Source organism: Simochromis diagramma, unplaced genomic scaffold (assembly GCF_900408965.1).
Source record: "Simochromis diagramma unplaced genomic scaffold, fSimDia1.1 OVJJ01000334.1, whole genome shotgun sequence".
In the NCBI taxonomy this organism is placed as follows: domain Eukaryota; kingdom Metazoa; phylum Chordata; class Actinopteri; order Cichliformes; family Cichlidae; genus Simochromis; species Simochromis diagramma.
Window position 1 is genome coordinate 6296611 of NW_024386764.1, and position 18702 is coordinate 6315312.

General features: G+C 40.0%; 1 protein-coding gene across 1 annotated transcript; it reads left to right on the plus strand.

The window, feature by feature from the left end:
* The first annotated feature begins 1124 nt into the window (after positions 1-1124).
* On the plus strand, positions 1125-17410 carry slc35e1 (solute carrier family 35 member E1). Its single transcript, XM_040033342.1, has 6 exons — positions 1125-1532; positions 3441-3511; positions 12069-12206; positions 12994-13119; positions 13203-13448; positions 13937-17410. The coding sequence occupies exons 1-6, from the start codon at positions 1205-1207 to the stop codon at positions 14171-14173; spliced, it is 1146 nt and encodes a 381-aa protein (XP_039889276.1). The 5' UTR covers positions 1125-1204; the 3' UTR covers positions 14174-17410.
* Positions 17411-18702: the final 1292 nt, after the last annotated feature.

Sequence of the window (18702 nt, forward strand, 5' to 3'; positions counted from 1 at the left end):
TGTCCTCTATAAATGGAAAGGAACTGATCTGATTCATCATTTAGTTAAAAAAAAAAAAACTGGCAACTGATTGAATAATTCTCTTTTTTTTGTTTTTTTTGTTTTTTTTTACATGTAATGTCAAAAAAATCTTGGTTACAAGAATTTGCTACGTTTTCAGTTTGGCACCAGATTTTTTTAGACATTTTCTTACACTAAAGTAATATACGTGTACTGTACTTAGTCGCAGCTCTAAATACAGCCTTTAAAAATCGTGTGAAATTACCATACCATTGTGTTAGATGGCCTGACAATGACTTTGTATGAGTCTTCAAAAATCTGAATGTTCAGTTCCCTTTTTAAACACGAGCAGTCTGAGACTGCATATTTCTACCAAGGCTTAACATCTACATCAGCGCTGGGCGGTAATTTTTCCTGAACTCAGATCTCCTCACAATAAATGTTATATGTTTACAAACTGATAGTGTCAATGATGGTCATTAACTTTGTGACAATAAAAGAGAAAAGGCTGAGACTGACAGTTATACTGGCTTTTTACAATAAACATGTACAATAATGGGCTATGTTTAAAATGTCTATACTCAGCATGACAGTACTTTTTGATAAAGGCACAGAGCTGTGTTTGTTTTAAAGTTTCCACTAGAGTTATCGTAGTTTTGTATTTTTTTAATTAGCTTTTATTTTTATTTCATTTTGACTTCTTGGTTTTAATTCAGTTAGCTTCCAGAGTTACATTTGTTTCAGTTTAGTTTTTATTGTTTGAAAATGTTCAGTCTTTTTAATTTTTATGTATCGAGACCATATGTCAGAGGCAAGGTTTAGAAAAATCAATCCAGGTATTGCAATAAAAACATTGAACTTTTTGAAAGCACTTAACTCACAGTCTCATCCAGAATCTCAATAAACACGACAACCAATCAAGCAAGTAGTAAGAAAGATTTTTTTAAACCAAAGTAAATCTAAATTAATTTAAATAATACTAAAGTTAAAACTATAGTATAAAACTTACTATAAAAAACCTTGGTTTTAACGCGTATTTACAGATGTGAGCTGTACACTTCCGCCCACGGTGAATATCTTTCGACGGACACTGTTGTCTTTTATTTTGAAGGGTACGCCCGGAAGCGTTCGCAGCTGTGAGTGTGACGGATGAGCTTCTCCGGTGCATCCACACCACCGGTGACTCGTCACTCCGCGCTGGAAGATGGCTGCGGTGCAGCGGACCCCGGTCAGGGAAGGGATCCGGATAGTTTCGCTGTGTGCGTGCTGGTACACGGTCAGCTCGGGGGGAAATGTTGTCAACAAGATCATCCTCAATGGATTCCCGTACCCGGTCACGGTCTCTCTCTTTCATATCATCTCTATCGTCGTCTTCCTCCCCCCGCTGTTGCGGGCTTGGGGAGTCCCCAAAACAGAACTGCCGAGCAGGTACTACTGGTGGTACATCCTGCCTTTAGCTTTCGGAAAATACTTTGCCTCCGTGTCGGCTCACTTCAGCATATGGAAAGTGCCCGTGTCGTACGCGCATACCGGTGAGTACAGCGGCTTTGTGTTCATTTTAATGCGCCGCCACCTGGAGCCTGTCAGCCGGGGTAACTTGATGATGTGTCCGTCCTGTCAGCCGATGTTAGCATCGCGGCTAACGCAGGGTGGCACTGCATTTAACCAGGCTGTGGGCCCCACGTAGAATCTGTGTACTGTAGATCTTGTTTTAATGAGGCTAATTAATCTCGCTTCGTGTCCTCTTAATATAAACTAATTAGCTTTAGACTCTCCAAAGAATTACTAATGAGCTGCTGTTTGCTAGCTTCATAGCTAAGGGGGAGGGTCCATTAATGAGCCGCCGTGCTTCCCTAACTTAGATGTTAAACCACCATGTAACATGCGAGCCTCTGCAACTGATTTTTCTCCTTTAACAAGCTGAAGTGACATTTTTGTGAGGCTACCTGCTGATAAATGTTTAAAAAAAAAAACGGCTAATACTAACACATAGTCCTTTAACATTGTTATTGAGCTGAAAGAAGCGAAAGCCACTATATAATAGTGTAGGAATACTGTTGGTAAAGTAAAGGAAATCCGGCTGTGATTATGTTGCACCCAGGAAATGTACACCAGGCTGCTTAATCTATAAAAATGTATCATAATAATACTATCATGTCACTAATCTGAATGTTTTCTTAGTCCCTGTCTTAAGGGACAGGGCCATTTGGCACTTCCAGTACAAAGCATGAAAAACAGTTATTATCTGTTGCTAACTCAACCCTTGTTTCTGGTTGGACTTTTACAACCACATTATACAAGCACAATGGATTTACAGCATCTAACTGTATAAAACCACAATATACTCTACATGCAAAACTAAAGTAAATGCACATGCAAGAAAAATATAGTGCAAGATGCATAAATTAAAGTATTAATACTAATCTGAATCACAAGGGTAATCTTTACAGACAGCTATCAAACAAATGTTGTAAATTTAAAAACCCTGTATGGAACTTTTGTCTTTTTTCCCCACCCTATTTCTTTTTCTTTTTTGCAAATAAAAGGTGAACCTTCTCATTTAATAGGACTGCAAATTACAGCCCCCAAAAGAACTATATAGTTGATCTGCATTTTTAAGAAAAAAAGCAGGAAGCATGTGCCTCTTATCCTGTGAAAGATGGAAATACACATATTAAACCCTCCTCAAGTTCAATTCAAATATTTCCCGTGGTATGTATCAACTGCACCTTTTTGAACTACTTTCACCTTTTGCATCTATTGTGTCATTTAAAGATTATTCCATTAATTTAGTTTCCACTGACTCCTGGAACTTGTTGTGGCAGATGAATTTCATCAGCTCTGATTTCTCCACTCTCTCTCTTATTACCTGCAGATTCTGCAAGTTAGCAACACATGTTGAATTTCTCATTAATTGTGCCTTCAAACTCCACGACACTGTAATGTAGCTACAAGTTCCAACTTGAAACAACTCTAAAAGTCTCAATTTTATTTACTTATTTCTGTATTAAGTCTAGCAGATACTTAATAACAACTGATTTAGAGCAAGTCTGTAAATAAAATGTCACTGTAAAATATCTTTGTCGCCTCTGACCTGAGTTTTGGAGCCACAGCAGTTGCATCAGTGTTTTTACTTTAGGAATGAGCTTCTAACCTTGTGAACCTACACAATGATCATTCTATCTACTTTGTGTGACGCCAGTACTGAGCGCCTACTCTGGCATTGTTCTTCAGAAAAAAAACCATAATGATAAACTGAGTTGCGCTTTAGTCTGTGTGCAGTCGAGGGAGGTGTGCAAACCCCAGGTTTGTGACAGGTTGGATGTTTGACAGAGGTGTGGGCCTAGCTCTGACGTACTGTGCCTACTTGCTGCTGTTAATAGTTCATGTTTTTTCAAGGAAAAAGAAACTGACGTCGTTCCTTGTCATGTCTTTTACAGTCAAAGCTACAATGCCGATATGGGTTGTGCTGCTGTCGAGAATTATCATGAGAGAGAAGCAGACCACAAAGGTGAGTAGGTTGAGCACGGCTAACGACAAGGCCTGCTCTGTCTGAGACTCAGCAGTGGTGATGTGGCACAGTGCTGCCGTGTCTGTCCTGGATCTCATATTACAGCCATCTGTAGGGGCTTTTGTCCACAAAGTTGATGAAACCTTCTGAGGGAGGGTGGAGGTGAGAGAGGAAGAGGGGCTTTTTTTTCTTGCACCAGGTGACCACACTGCCTAATAAATTCCCATTTAACCCCCCACTTCTTCTGTTATTTAGACAGTTGGGTTTGGGGCCATGCATACCACAACCCTGTGCATTAGCAGTACATCAATTGGTAGTTCAGCTCATATCAATTAAATATATCTTGGATTGCATTTCACTGCAAGGTTGCATTAAGGCTTTTTGTTAGTTTTTTGTCTCAGTCTGTGCAACAACAAATTGTCGCACTTTAATATCACAATTAAAATGATTGAACTGCACTGCAACTAAAGATTATCTGCATTGGTAATTCTCGCCATTCATCGAGTGCGCTTTGAAACGTGAGACAGTAGTGGTGAGTAGAGCAGGGCGATATCACCAAAAATATTTATCACGATATACATTTGAAAATTTGTGATGACGATATAACTGACGATATAACTGATGGTAGACAAAATACTTTACAACTCCATAACTTTATTAGTGCAAAAAAACCCCCCATCAATGTATTTTCACTTAAACAAGCAGCTGTTTTTTATGTGCAGTAAAGTTCTATAAAAATTTAACAGTGCAAATGCAAATTCCTTGCTGACAGTGGAAATTGGCCGACATGTCCTCAGCATAACCATGTATAATATCCACAAAACTTAAAAAGAGGTTATACACACACAATACGGTAATGTTATGTTGAAGCACAGTACGTATCACTCTGCGAGGCTCCTGCCTACGATAGCCGTAATGCTCCGACAATCCATCAAGCGGTGCGGGTTCGTAGCTTAGCATCGTCGTACTAAAACATTTGACAGATTTTCGAGCGACGTGTACCGCAGAAAATCGTCGATTTTCAGAAAAATCAAAGGATTGATTTTAAGTGTGCCGTAGTTTCCGAAAAAACACGGTAATAACGACTAGCATGGTCTACCAAAAATAGTGCTTTGATGTGTGTCTGACGGACGAAAGCTAAACCAGTTCCACACCACTGAAGTTGCAGCATTTTTACAAACCAATTCTGGTTCATCTGTTTCATTCAACGATCCGCTTTCGCCCTTCTCATTCTTTGTCACCGCCATGCTTTTTCCGCCATGTGCGTATGAAAACAAAGGCACTGTGCATGCACGTTTTACCCATATTCTATCGCGATATTTCATTTTCTTATCATTGCCCAACATTATACCGGTATTACCGTGAACGGTATGATATGGCCCAGCCCTAGTGGTGAGTCAAAATGAAGATGCTGGAAGCAGTTTCTGTTCAGCATTTAGTTTAGCTTTAATTTTTCTTTTTTCTTTTTTTAAATCCAAAGCATAAATTCAGAATCGACTGGTTAGCGTTTGAGCACGAGTGATGCCTGGTTCATCTTTTGCACTGGTTGTAGAAGGCAAAGAACAAACTAGTAGGACACATGTAGAGTGCATCCTCCAAATAAAAGGAGCTGAATCCCCTCCAAATTGTAACTGCTCTTTCCATTGTTTTTGTACGCCACCTTCCCACAAAGTCTCACTGACAGACACACAGCAATGTTTAAAATAGTTTGATGCAGGAATCGCCCCTCGCTCATGACGAAGTATACACAGCTCTTAATAATAAACAAAGCATGATGGGAATGTAGGAGTACAGTAAGCTGTCCAACTGTTGATTATAATGTGGGAGTTATCCTGGTGTCCTTAATGTCATGACGTTTTTAAGTAATTAGTTGTTTGGTTGATGTGTCATATAAACATATTAGTGCTGAGCTCATATTTCCTTAGAAAAAGAGAAATCTGCATTGACTTTGATCAGACTTGTATTAAATTAGAGTTAAATGAGAAAACGCCCTTCCTGAAACACTGATCAAGTTTCTTATATTTCTTCATCAAATAAAAAATCTTTTATATTCAAAAGAAACGATCCACTTTAAGACTATTTTAAATTCCATTATCAATACAGGGAGTGCAGAATTATTAGGCAAATGAGTATTTTGTCCACATCATCCTCTTCATGCATGTTGTCTTACTCCAAGCTGTATAGGCTCGAAAGCCTACTACCAATTAAGCATATTAGGTGATGTGCATATCTGTAATGAGAAGGGGTGTGGTCTAATGACATCAACACCCTATATCAGGTGTGCATAATTATTAGGCAACGTCCTTTCCTTTGGCAAAATGGGTCAAAAGAAGGACTTGACAGGCTCAGAAAAGTCAAAAATAGTGAGATATCTTGCAGAGGGATGCAGCAGTCTCAAAATTGCAAAGCTTCTGAAGCGTGATCATCGAACAATCAAGCGTTTCATTCAAAATAGTCAACAGGGTCGCAAGAAGCGTGTGGAAAAACCAAGGCGCAAAATAACTGCCCATGAACTGAGAAAAGTCAAGCGTGCAGCTGCCAAGATGCCACTTGCCACCAGTTGGGCCATATTTCAGAGCTGCAACATCACTGGAGTGCCCAAAAGCACAAGGTGTGCAATACTCAGAGACATGGCCAAGGTAAGAAAGGCTGAAAGACGACCACCACTGAACAAAACACACAAGCTGAAACGTCAAGACTGGGCCAAGAAATATCTCAAGACTGATTTTTCTAAGGTTTTATGGACTGATGAAATGAGAGTGAGTCTTGATGGGCCAGATGGATGGGCCCGTGGCTGGATTGGTAAAGGGCAGAGAGCTCCAGTCCGACTCAGACGCCAGCAAGGTGGAGGTGGAGTACTGGTTTGGGCTGGTATCATCAAAGATGAGCTTGTGGGGCCTTTTCGGGTTGAGGATGGAGTCGAGCTCAACTCCCAGTCCTACCGCCAGTTTCTGGAAGACACCTTCTTCAAGCAGTGGTACAGGAAGAAGTCTGCATCCTTCAAGAAAAACATGATTTCCATGCAGGACAATGCTCCATCACACGCGTCCAAGTACTCCACAGTGTGGCTGGCAAGAAAGGGTATAAAAGAAGAAAAACTAATGACATGGCCACCTTGTTCACCTGATCTGAACCCCACTGAGAACCTGTGGTCCATCATCAAATGTGAGATTTACAAGGAGGGAAAACAGTACACCTCTCTGAACAGTGTCTGGGAGGCTGTGGTTGCTGCTGCACGCAATGTTGATGGTGAACAGATCAAAACACTGACAGAATCCATGGATGGCAGGCTTTTGAGTGTCCTTGCAAAGAAAGGTGGCTATATTGGTCGCTGATTTGTTTTTGTTTTGTTTTTGAATGTCAGAAATGTATATTTGTGAATGTGGAGATGTTATATTGGTTTCACTGGTAAAAATAAATAATTGAAATGGGTATATATTTGTTTTTTGTTAAGTTGCCTAATAATTATGCACAGTAATAGTCACCTGCACACACAGATATCCCCCTAAAATAGCTAAAACTAAAAACAAACTAAAAACTACTTCCAAAAACATTCAGCTTTGATATTAATGAGTTTTTTGGGTTCATTGAGAACATGGTTGTTGTTCAATACTAAAATTATTCCTCAAAAATACAACTTTCCTAATAATTCTGCACTCCCTGTAAAACTACTTGAGCTCCGTGCTTCAAGTGTTTTAAATGTGATTGCAGACTCTCTGGAGTGCAGCTTGCAGACATAGAATAATGGATGCTTGAAATCTTCGAATATTTGGATCTGTTATCTCTGGCAGCAGATTTGAAGGTCTGTAGAAACCATTATAATACACATTGTAATGGCACCCAGCACATATCCTGTCTTCTTATTGGTAAAAGATAAACTTCCTGCAGGGATGTGAAGGTGCATAAATCAAACTAAAACCTTGTGCTCTGCCTGCCGTACATAAATATGAGTATTTCAAAAATTCATATTGGGAACATTAGAGAGATAATACCTTGAAACTTTTGGATGTAATAACAACAGAAGTCGGCTTTTGAAAAATATTAATTTCAATATCACATTGAACTTGGATATAAAAGTGTGTGTGTTTCATTCTATATTCAGGCTTTAACATAGAAACCAGGCGCTTAATTGTAATAATTTTAATGAATGTTGTATGCCTTGTATATATGAGAATAAATATACTATCAGTCCCCTACCTGGAAAACATGTTTCTACTGGTTTCCATATCTGCTGTCTGAGATCAGACACTCCTGAGAGTCTACATTCCTAGCCCTGTAGTACCAGATATTTACCCTATAACATCTAAAAAACCTAACTCTAGTAGTTAGAACCTAACTAATGATAGTGGGATCTACATTGCCCAGTATCACAAATCCCAGAATTCCTTTCATGTGTAGCATCCATTTACTGACTTTAGACTGAGCTGTCCGTTTAGTTTCAGTTCATTTCAATCCAATGTTATTTCTATAGCACCAAATGACAACAACAGTGACCTTTATACTGCAAGAACAATAATATATAGAAACTCCCAACAACCAGGAAGCTCTTGGCGACAATGGGAAGGAGAAGGGGAAGACGGGTCTGTGGTATAGAGCCAGAATGCATCACTTTGCATTTTAATAGTTATTAAAACAGTTATTTAATAGTTATTAAAATGCAAAGTGATGTGTAAACACACAGTGAGTAAATAAGACACACTAAGTGCATCATGAGAAGCTCCCAGCAGCAGGGGCCTATGGCAGGATTCAGGTTGACCTCGTTCAGGCCCAACTATATGTTTTATCAAAAAGGGAAGTTTTAAGTCTAAACTTAAACATAGATGCAGTGTTCAAAACCTAACTGGATCCATGGCAATGAAATGTTTACACAGAGTTTGCGTCATGTGAAAGTCTTCAGAGTCTGAGATTAGCACGTAATGTTTATCTTCCAGTTCAGTGTTGAGACGGGAGGCAACATGGCTCTGATGACCTCTTACTATGTGTGAGAACTGAAGTTGTATGAGACTTATTATAATACGTCTCATAAAACACTTTATCAATGTGTAATGTTTAAAACATGGACTTTAATTATGCTTATGGTTATAATTTAGGTAAAATTGGTAGACCACATGATATTGGATGGGTTTTATGTGGAGAGCACCTTGTCAGCACAATGCAATGCAGGCCACTGCAACACCACTGTGGAGTGTAATTTAAGCTTTAGTCTAAATCTCCAAAATAATTTGGAGCACCTGAATTAGGACACAAATCTGGGCCTTTACCAAAATAGAAAACTCCTCCCTGAAGGTTCAACGTTGTCCCCACTGTATATTTTTGTGATGCCAGTAAGTAGACCTGCATCTTTTTTTTTTTTTTTTTTTTTTTTTTGATGCACCTGCACGTTTGGTGTGTTATCAGAAGTTAACTTTTAACATGAGGGTGTGTGAACAAGTTTTTACTGGGAACTGTTTCCTTGTAGTGCATCCAGTTAAGAGACTGGTTAATTATTAAACAACACATTAATGGAGCTAGTTTAAGTATGTTGTGCTGCAGCAGTTCAGTTTGGGTCACAATGATACCAATGGAAATTTTGGGGGGTTTAGCTCAGTTGGAGGCTGTCTTATTGGTCTTGTGCGTTTTGCTCATGTGAGATGAAGAGTGGTTTGATAGCTTGAGAGCATTTATTTGCTGTTCAGTGTTTAGTTTTGTTTGTTTTTTTTAGTTTCAGAGTGGTTTGTTGGGGGCTGAGTGGGTGAGTGTGTAGGTGCACAAGTGGGTTTCATAACAAGTGATGGACGCTGTATTTCAGGATGCAAATGAATCTGTAGATGAGCTGTTCTCCTCAAGTGTATGTCTAAGCAGAGTTACCAGGTCCAGCTGCACACTCTGGACTAATCGCTGTGCTGAAGATTAGAAATACACTAACACACATTAATGTGAAATTATGTCTTCTTGTGCAGTTTAGCAACCATTTTTGGAAATTTTCCACTTCTTGTTATCTCTTTATTTTTCAGTGGGTGAAAATGTGGTCATGTTTGGGTTTTATTAATTCAGTGTCGGAAATGTTGCTTCACATTTTCTCTGAGGTGCTGACCAAATTAACACGAACCAATGTTTATCCAGTCATATGAAAGAGTGTTTTACACGACTCCATGCACTACACGCTTACTGCTTTCATAGGAGTTAAGAGGATAAGTAGCAGCCAGGAGCTACTAATCAAATGCCCTTGAATAACTGATCCTCAGCAAGTGTGACCGCCTCTATAAAAGCAGTCATTTTGGCAATTTGCTGGTCTGGTGTTTGTTAATACAGTGCAAAGGCTTCCCAGGAGTAGAAGTCCCATCAGATTCACCCCAGTTTATGATAGTAATGTTAGCAAAACACTGAACAAGTATGACTTGTTTGGAAGGGTTCCCAGGAGAAAGAAATTTAAGGCCCAACTTAAAAGGTTACATCTAAAAAAACTGCAAGGCTTCTAGAACAGTGTCCTTTGGAAAGACGAGCCCAGAGTGGAGATGTTGGGCCATAATGCACAACGCCACAATCGGCGAAAACCAAACACAACATATCACACCAACACCTCATACCTGCTGTCAAGCATGGTGGTGGAGCAGTGATGGTTTAGGCTTGTTTTACAGCAACAGGAGGGCAACAATAACCATGAACCAAGGCCACCTGTCTGACAGTAAAGCCAGTCCCAAACTGAGTTAACAGGCAGAATGGCTGAAAAAGAAAACAATCAAGTTATTGCATCACGCAAGTCAAAGTCGAGACCTCAACCTGACTGAAGTGCTGTGGCAGGGCATAAAGAGAGCTGTGCATAAACAAAAAAACCACACACCTCAATGAAGTGAAGCAATGTTGTGAAGAAGAAATTCATCCACAATGATAGTCATACATAGGGTTGTGCGATATGACCAAAATCTCATATCCCGATATAAAACATCTATCATCCGATAACGATATAAATCACAAAAAATGTAATATTTTCTGTAAATTCTGTGAATCTCGGGTAGGTGAAGCGTTTCCAGCTGGGCGTCGTGTACCTGGAGTTGAGTGTTTTAACCGATGCATGAAACTCCACATTTTTAGATATAAGTTGTAACGGCCGCCGTTTTCTTTGTGAGTATTTATTACACGGCGTGCTACGGGGAAAAGCCTGTTCTAACGTTTGAGTCTAAGGTTTATTTTTTAGCACCTGACAACTTCTTTTTTGCTTCTCATCCGTCAATAATACTCTTTCACGTGATTCTGTTTATTTTGAATAGTCTCAACAGGATCTTGAGCTTTATTGTGAAAGGTTTATGTGGAAAATAAACAAGCGGACATGCGATGCTGTTACCGTCGTTGTTGCTAATGACAACCCATTAAAAACAGGCGCTTGTCCGTCGGTAGTGTGGTTATATTAAATATAAGAGAAAGAGAGAACTTTAAGAAATTAATATAGCCACTACAGTGATCATCAAAACGATGAAAAAAAATATTGCCGTAAAGTTTATTTTGCGACACCACGAAACAAACGATAGCGTAAAATGAAACGATAGACGTTTTTATATCGTCATCCGATATATATCGTTATATCGAACAGCCCTAGTCATACAGAAAACAGTTACTTTTAATTATTGCTATTAAAGGTGGTTCTATAAGCGATTAAATCATGGAGTATAGAGGCCTGTGAAACGTTTCTTTCACATCACTGTATCATTAGGAGGCACCAAGCTGCTCACATTCTCACTCATTTGGCTACAATTACTACTTTCTTTTTTCAGTTCATCTACAACAGCGGTCCCCAACCCACGGGCCTCAGACCGGTATCGGTCCGTGACTCATTTGGTACCAGGCTGCGAGAGTTGAAGCTCAGGTGTGAAATGTATGGTTTTCAGGGTTTTTATGGGTTTTCAGCGTTATTTTGTTATCGTTTTTATCGTTAACTCGGTTTTCCGGGGTCTTTTCATGTGTGTTATGAATAAATCTTCTTTTTTTGGGTACCGGTACTAGTTTTATTTTGTTGTATTTATCCGCGACACCTTAAAGGTCGGTCTGTGAAAATATTGTCGGGCATAAACCGGTCCGTGGCGCGAAAAAGGTTGGGGACCGCTGATCTACAAAATGTATTCACTAATAGCTCAATCAGTGAATCATCTGGATGTTGTGAGACAACAGAAACTCTCTACTTGTTTATGTTAAAAGTCAATTTTACTATTTTCAAGACAAAGTTTCACCAGCTGTTCAGCCAAAACAGATATTTATAAACACATGTCATCTGTAGACTTTGAGTTTGTTCCTGATAAGCTACAGGCGTTACTGCCAGCAGTACATCAGCACAGTTTGTCATGGGAAATACTTCTGTCTCTCTATGTTACTGTTACTGTCTGTTAGACCATTATATTGATTGGATGCATATTTATGAATGAATTAAAGCAGTTCATTGATTACAAACATGGTTGCTAATTTATTTTTATAAACCTGCCATCTTTGCTAGAGAGTGCAAAATATTTCCTGCGCTGGAAATGAAATTTCCTAAATGTGTTGCTTTAGATGTAAGTGATGAAACAGTTTGTGCTTTGTGTGGTCTTAGGTGTACGTATCGCTCATTCCCATCATTGGTGGGGTGCTGCTGGCCACAGTGACCGAGCTGTCCTTTAATATGACGGGACTAATCAGCGCTCTGGCTGCCACGCTCTGCTTCTCACTGCAGAACATCTTCTCCAAAAAGGTAATCCACCCTCATGTTGCTGTGTGCCACGTGTGCTGATCTGCTGATTTTTTTTTTTTTTTTCTCTTCTCTGAAAAATGTCCAAATGAACCAGCAGACATTGTTAGAGACTTCCTGTTTTTTCATTCAAATCATAACCACAGTTTAACTGCTACTTTCTGAGTCTCAAAGGGTGGGGGAAAAAGTCAATGTAGGATCTCCTTCTCCTTCCTACTTATGACACATTAACAGAGAGGAAATGAAAATGCACTCAAGGGATTTAATAACGCAGTATTACTTTTTTTTTTGTTTTTTTTGTTTTTTTTGTTTTTGAGCGTCTGAGTCTGATGAGGAGGATTGTCCTGTTGCATTCAAACAACTTCACGGGTTTTTCCTCCAGCATCCCAGTGGCACGATCCCACTCAGGTTGCCCCAGTCTTGGAAATCTCACATGTCATTTTTTCCAAACCTGTGGTGCCTTTTTTTTTTTTTTTTTTTTTTTTTTTTTAATAGGCTTGGGTGCGTTAGCCGGATAAAGGTTTTGTGACGACACAGGATTGCTCACAATAATCAGTCGGGTGTGACAAAGTCTCACATGTTATCAAAAAGGCAGCTATAGTTTTCTTAACAGATGAAAGGTCTTCCCAGATTGGGCAAAAAATAGAGTGGTGCATTTTAAATCTCTTGAGTGTATAATAAAGAAATGGAGATTTCTGAAAGTGTGCTGAAATGCTTACCAGAGTTCTTTATATCAGTTTAAAGACGCATTAACAGAGTTGCAGCCTAAGGTTTTATTGTGTTTTTACAGATGTTGCGTGACACGCGGGTCCACCACCTGAGGCTGCTGAACATCCTGGGCTTTAACGCTGTGATCTTCATGCTGCCCACCTGGGTTCTGGTGGACCTCTCTGTGTTTCTGGTGAATGGAGACTTGGTGAGTAGCAGTAAGAGTCTGGCGTGAACTAGAGCCGCTTCGGTGACCGTGAGCTTTATCTGACGTAACTCCTTTCGTCTCAGACGGATGTTTCGGGGTCCATGAGTACCATTATCCTGCTACTCATCAGTGGGTTCTGCAATTTTGCTCAGAACGTCATCGCCTTCAGTATACTCAACATCGTCAGCCCGCTCAGCTACGCCGTCGCCAACGCCACCAAGAGGATCATGGTCATCAGCATCTCGCTGCTAATGCTGCGAAATCCCGTCAGTTTGACAAACGTCCTGGGAATGATGACGGCTATCGTCGGAGTCTTCCTTTACAACAAGGTCAGTCAGCCCGAGCGAAAGTTCATTATAAAGATGTGCATTTAATCCATTAAGGCACGATGCAACATGCACTTGCTTCTGTTGTTTAAATTGGATGTGATGCAAGCCTGTTTTATGTCATTGTTGTCAAAACACACACGCTATAAATAATTTCACCTTTCTTACGTCGTGGGGTAAGAGAAACATACAAACGTTGCACTTAGAGTTCAGGGTCTGGAACTTACTGTCTCTAAGTGATCTGCTTCTCTACCAGCCCCCAAGTCCACTTACACTCCTGTCCTTGTTCATTTTCAGTCCACAGACTGCTTTGCTTTCACCCTTAAAGGACTTCTTCCAGTAGTTTTACCATCAATCCAACTTGAGCTGCTTTCCTTTTTTGCACTCATTTATCTTCTTTGACCATTGTGACCTACGTGGTCAGTTCAGGTGATCCAACATTTAAAACCTGGTTGATTTCAAATCTTTTTGCTCTTGTCCTTTCCCAACAGGCCAAGTATGACGCCAACAAGGAGAAGAAGCTGCTGCCGGGCTCCAAACAGGACCTGATGTCCTTTGACAACCCGGCGCTGGAGAAGATCCAGGCCAACGGGTCAGTGCCTTTCCCCCACAGCCCGGAGCAGCAGCAGCAGCAGCACAGCTGGAACCACGTCCTGACTGACCACTTCCAGTACAGCCAGCAGACCTACACGACAAACTACAGCAGCAACCACCAATATGTGGTGTAAAGGAGGACTCGTCCTCACTCTGGTAGCTGTCATAGACATTACTGCGTGTAGCCCGGCGGCTCAGAGGCAGGTCTCAATCACCTGGAGACTGAGGGCTGTTTGTGTTGAAGAATGAGGTGTCTGACATCACGGGCCAGTCATGTGACCTGCCACTCCTTCTCTCTCCCTGTCTAAACTTCATTTTGAGTCAGCTTTGGTGTAGGTCTTTATTTATTTTTTTGGTACTGACTGAACGCGACGGTTAGAATCGGTTTGTATCGGCCAGGAAGGTAGCTGGAAAAGGATCTCCACACAACTGTTTGCAGATGTTTGATGTTTTTGTTTTCACTACCAGCCATAACATTCTAGTTTGTTTACTTTGAGAGAAAGGACGTCATGTGTAACCATCACTGTGAATGTTGACGTGCACCGAATTAAGAGTCTGTCGTGTCTTCTAGTTCAGTCAAGATCCTTAAAATTTTTAGGTTTTGGCATTTCATGTCTTTTTTTTTTTTCTCTCTCTTTAAAATTTACTTGAGACAATGTGGGGAGATACAAACTGTTGAGTTAGTCATCAGTGAATAAATTATAGCCTTAACGCTGATGGGAGTTCTTGGGAATATAGTGGGTTTTGTAGGTTTGATCTGATATTGTGATTGGCAATGTTTTCAACACCAAGTGTTAGTCATTCATTCTTTCTGTCCAGATTGAAACATATCAACAATCAAGATGGGTTGTAATGATATTCTATATAGTTAAAAACCTCACAGAGCCTCTAGCGTAGCCACAGACTGTATACATTCAATCGATATCCACACTCCCACTAATAAAAGTGCCCAATTAGGAAAAATGCTCCAAATTAAAAGCGGATGAGTCCATTGATGTTCATAAATGTTTAATAAAGCCAAACACTTATGAAAACCACATCGTTGAACGAAGAGCGAGACCATTTCTGTTATCTAGAAAGGTCAGTGACCTCGTACAGATCTGTGCTTCTCCCTGGTGAAACAGAAAATAGTTTACTGTATTATTTGTTGGTATAAATGTGGCTCAGGAGGTTGAGCGGGTCGTCTACTAATCAGGTTGGTGTTTCAATTCCCGGCTGCTCGTCAAAGTATCCTGAACACACCGACACTCCAGTTTGTGTGTGCGTGGATGTTAGCTTAGAAAAAGCGCTTGTATGATTATGTCTTTGAATGAATGAATAAGGCCTAAAATTAGATTTGCATAACAAAAGATGTGCAGCTTCATACATGAAGGATGTATTTGTTTCTTCTGTATCCCACCACATAAAATATAATGGAGGTGTTTTTGTTGTCATGGAGACTTTTTTTTTTTTTTTGGTTTATTTGTATTTATCAGTCTGCGAAGCTTCAAGCTTTGGTTCAAGCTCTGTCAGCCTGAACCAAAAGCTCCTCTGTCATGTTTCAGTTTTTAAAAACAGAACGCCGTGTCGAGTTTGCACGTCTTCAAACCACTTGATGCGTTTTCTTTTAATTTGTCAACACTGGCGTCATAGAGTCACTGGACAGAGGTTTGGATTGTGCAATGAAAGATTCACCTGTAATTTCAGGTGGGCTTTCTATCGTCACTACTGATTGCATTACTGCGCATCTCTGTAAAGTGCAGGAAGACAGTTTTTCTGTTTTTTTTGACTCTGTTGCTTTCGAATCGAGCGCCGGTTGTGAGCTTGTTTTCTTTTTTGGTTTTTGCGGAGGGTTATTAATTAAATGCTGTCACAGTATTCAGTGATTGGTGGGTTTTTCCCCACCACAAACCAGTGTCTCCAGAACGTGTCTGTTTACTCCTTTCTAGATTCATGGAGAAAACTAGCTATTAACTGCCACCATGTTATTTTATTTTTTATTAAATTACATACTGAAATTTAAGTCCTCTACTCAGTGTAAGAATTATTTTAATCAGAAACATTGCAATACAACCAAACTCGCTGTCCATTGTTTTGAAATATAGTTTGTGTGTTGTTGTCTGTTGTTCACTTTGAGGCTGTCTGTTGTTTGTGTTGGCCTTCGTGACATTTTCCCCACCGCAAACGGTAACCATAAATAAAAACAAACAAAGTGATGAATTCGAACTTCTATGACTTCAGCGTCCATTTCAAATGTTAGATTTAATCATCTCAGCTTTTATCTACTGAGCAGCATAGTTTCAGTTTTGCATCCGATGGGAAAAATGTGATTGTGTCACTCATAGTGGAGTGACGGCAGCAAATTAAAGAGCCCATTTCTTTACCTCTATGGAAGCGCTCAGTGGTTTTGCAGATGTTTAAAAAGTAGTTTTAATAAAAATCAGTTTTTAAGGAGGGGAGATTTTGTTTATAATAAAGATCCAGATATGTTTTAATGAGTTGGTGGAGCCCAAAACGGAGCTTAAAGATAAAGAAACGTGCGGTTTTATTTATTATTTCACTGCAATGTCTTTGCAGTTTCTGCCACTGCTAATGTGAACATTGACAAATCTGAAATGTTTCAGGCTTGCAAGATGCACGGGCATGATTTTAAATCTACAATAATACAAGTGGAAATTGTTTTTGCAGACAGCAGGAGGGAACTCTTCACCCATTAAGAAAATGACTCATCTTCTTCTTACTAGACTGGTGCAGTAATTCACAGATCTCAGATGGGAAGTATCGTATTAGATGAAGAGCCAAGAAAATTTTAGAAGTGTGATTTACAAAGAAATTGACACGATCGCGTCACGGCTCAAGAATATTTTGCTTCCAGTCACATGCAGAGTGCAGCTAACGGTTTTAGACCATCTCGCCTTTTCTTCGTGGGTTTTTTTTTTTTTTTTTTTTTTTCTTCCTCACTTATTTCTTCCTGTTGCCAAAAGAAAGGGTGTAATCCTTCTGATGCTGACGCGCCACCAGAGAGAGGCCTTCTGTCAGCTCGGCCACAAGACCTGAAATTCCTAAACGATAACGCGTAGGACACGTGGACGGTTCATGCCGGCTCTCTGTTTCTGAAAGTGGGAGAAAGTTTGAAAGGCGAATTATTTTAAATTTCCTCTCTCTGTCTGTCATAAAGCTTTTTAATGGGATCTAAATGTTGACGAGAAAGGGGGAGAATACTTTGTAAAACTTGTATAATTATTTTTGTGTCTCTTCAATGGATCTCTAGAAAGAATTTTTACTTAACTGATGTTTTTAGATTTTTATTTATGGTGTCTGTGTACAGAAATGTTGTACAGGGGGTGCACAGTCTTGTCTGCTTAAATAAATACACAATTGAAGACTGAAAATGTTTGCGTGTTCTCTTAACTGATAAATGTTTGATAAAAGAAGTATGAATAATGAATAGTATGAATAAAAATCCCAGTATAGTAAAAGTGTTAGCAGCCAAATATTCTTAAAATACCTCTGCAGTAAAAAGGTTTCTTTCTAATAAGGTTTAAATATTGATAATGTGTCTTGCAGTTAAGGATTACCATCTATTGCTTAAAGTGTTATAGGGAAATATATTATTCATGATATGAAACCGCATCCCAAAGATGCTCTGTTGGATTGAGATCTGGTGAATCCGTGAACTCGCGGTCATGTTCAAGAGACCAGTATGAGACGATTTGAGATTTTTATCCTCTGAAGCGTACACTGTGCTCGTGAAGGGATGGACACTGTCGGCAATGATACTCGGATAGGGAGTGGCGTTTAAGCGATGCTCAGTGGGTTTTCCTGGGGTCAAAGTGCACTGAGATCATTAGACTACCAGCAGCCTGAACCACTGATACAAGCGGGATGATTCCATGCTTTTGTGTTTTTGATGCCTAAATCTGACCCGTCCATCCAAATACTGCAGCAGAAATTGGGATTCATCAGACCAGGTAATGCAGGGGTGGGCAATTCCAGGCCCCGAGGGCCGGTGTCCTGCAGGTTTTAGATCTCACCTTGGGTCAACACACCTGAATCACATGATTAGTTCGTTACCAGGCCTCTGGAGAACTGCAGGAGCTAATTTAGCCATTTAAATCAGCTGTGTTGGTTCAAGGACACATCTAAAACCTGCAGGGACACCGGCCCTCTGGGCCTGGAATTGCCCACCCCTAAGGTAATGTATTTCCAGTCTCCTGTTGTCCCACTGCTGTATAAAATCTGCCTCAGGGTTCAGCAGTTTTCATTCAGACATGTTCTTCTACAACCTTGGTCATCTCAAAACATCTGTTCTCCTTTGACCTCTGTTTTTGACAAGCCATTTACACTCAGAGAAACTCCCTTGACTGGATGTTTTAAATCTTTGTACAGGAAAATCCCAGCGGATCAGCAGTTTCTGAAACACGATTAACGTCCCTTAAATCACCTTTCTTCCCTGTTGGTGCACAGTTTCAAGTATCAGGTCCAAGTATCTTGATTATGTGTGTGCAGCGCTTAATTTCAGGAGAGCGTGTATAAATCTAACATGACATTTCAGTTGCTCTGTTCTGTCATGTATGTTTCTTCCTGGCCTCAAATGTGTGCTTCTTCACTTAAAAACTTTCCAGTATCTCTGCCACTGTTGTGCAGATAATATACAAAGTGGTGATGAATAAAATGGCAATTT

Coding starts and splice junctions, on each gene's coding strand:
- slc35e1 (XM_040033342.1), top strand. CDS start 1,205: ATGGCTGCGGTGCAGCGGACCCCGGTCAGGGAAGGGATCCGGATAGTT. Junction 12,207..12,993: donor AGAACATCTTCTCCAAAAAG/GTAATCCACCCT, acceptor GTGTTTTTACAG/ATGTTGCGTGACACGCGGGT. Junction 13,120..13,202: donor TTCTGGTGAATGGAGACTTG/GTGAGTAGCAGT, acceptor CTTTCGTCTCAG/ACGGATGTTTCGGGGTCCAT.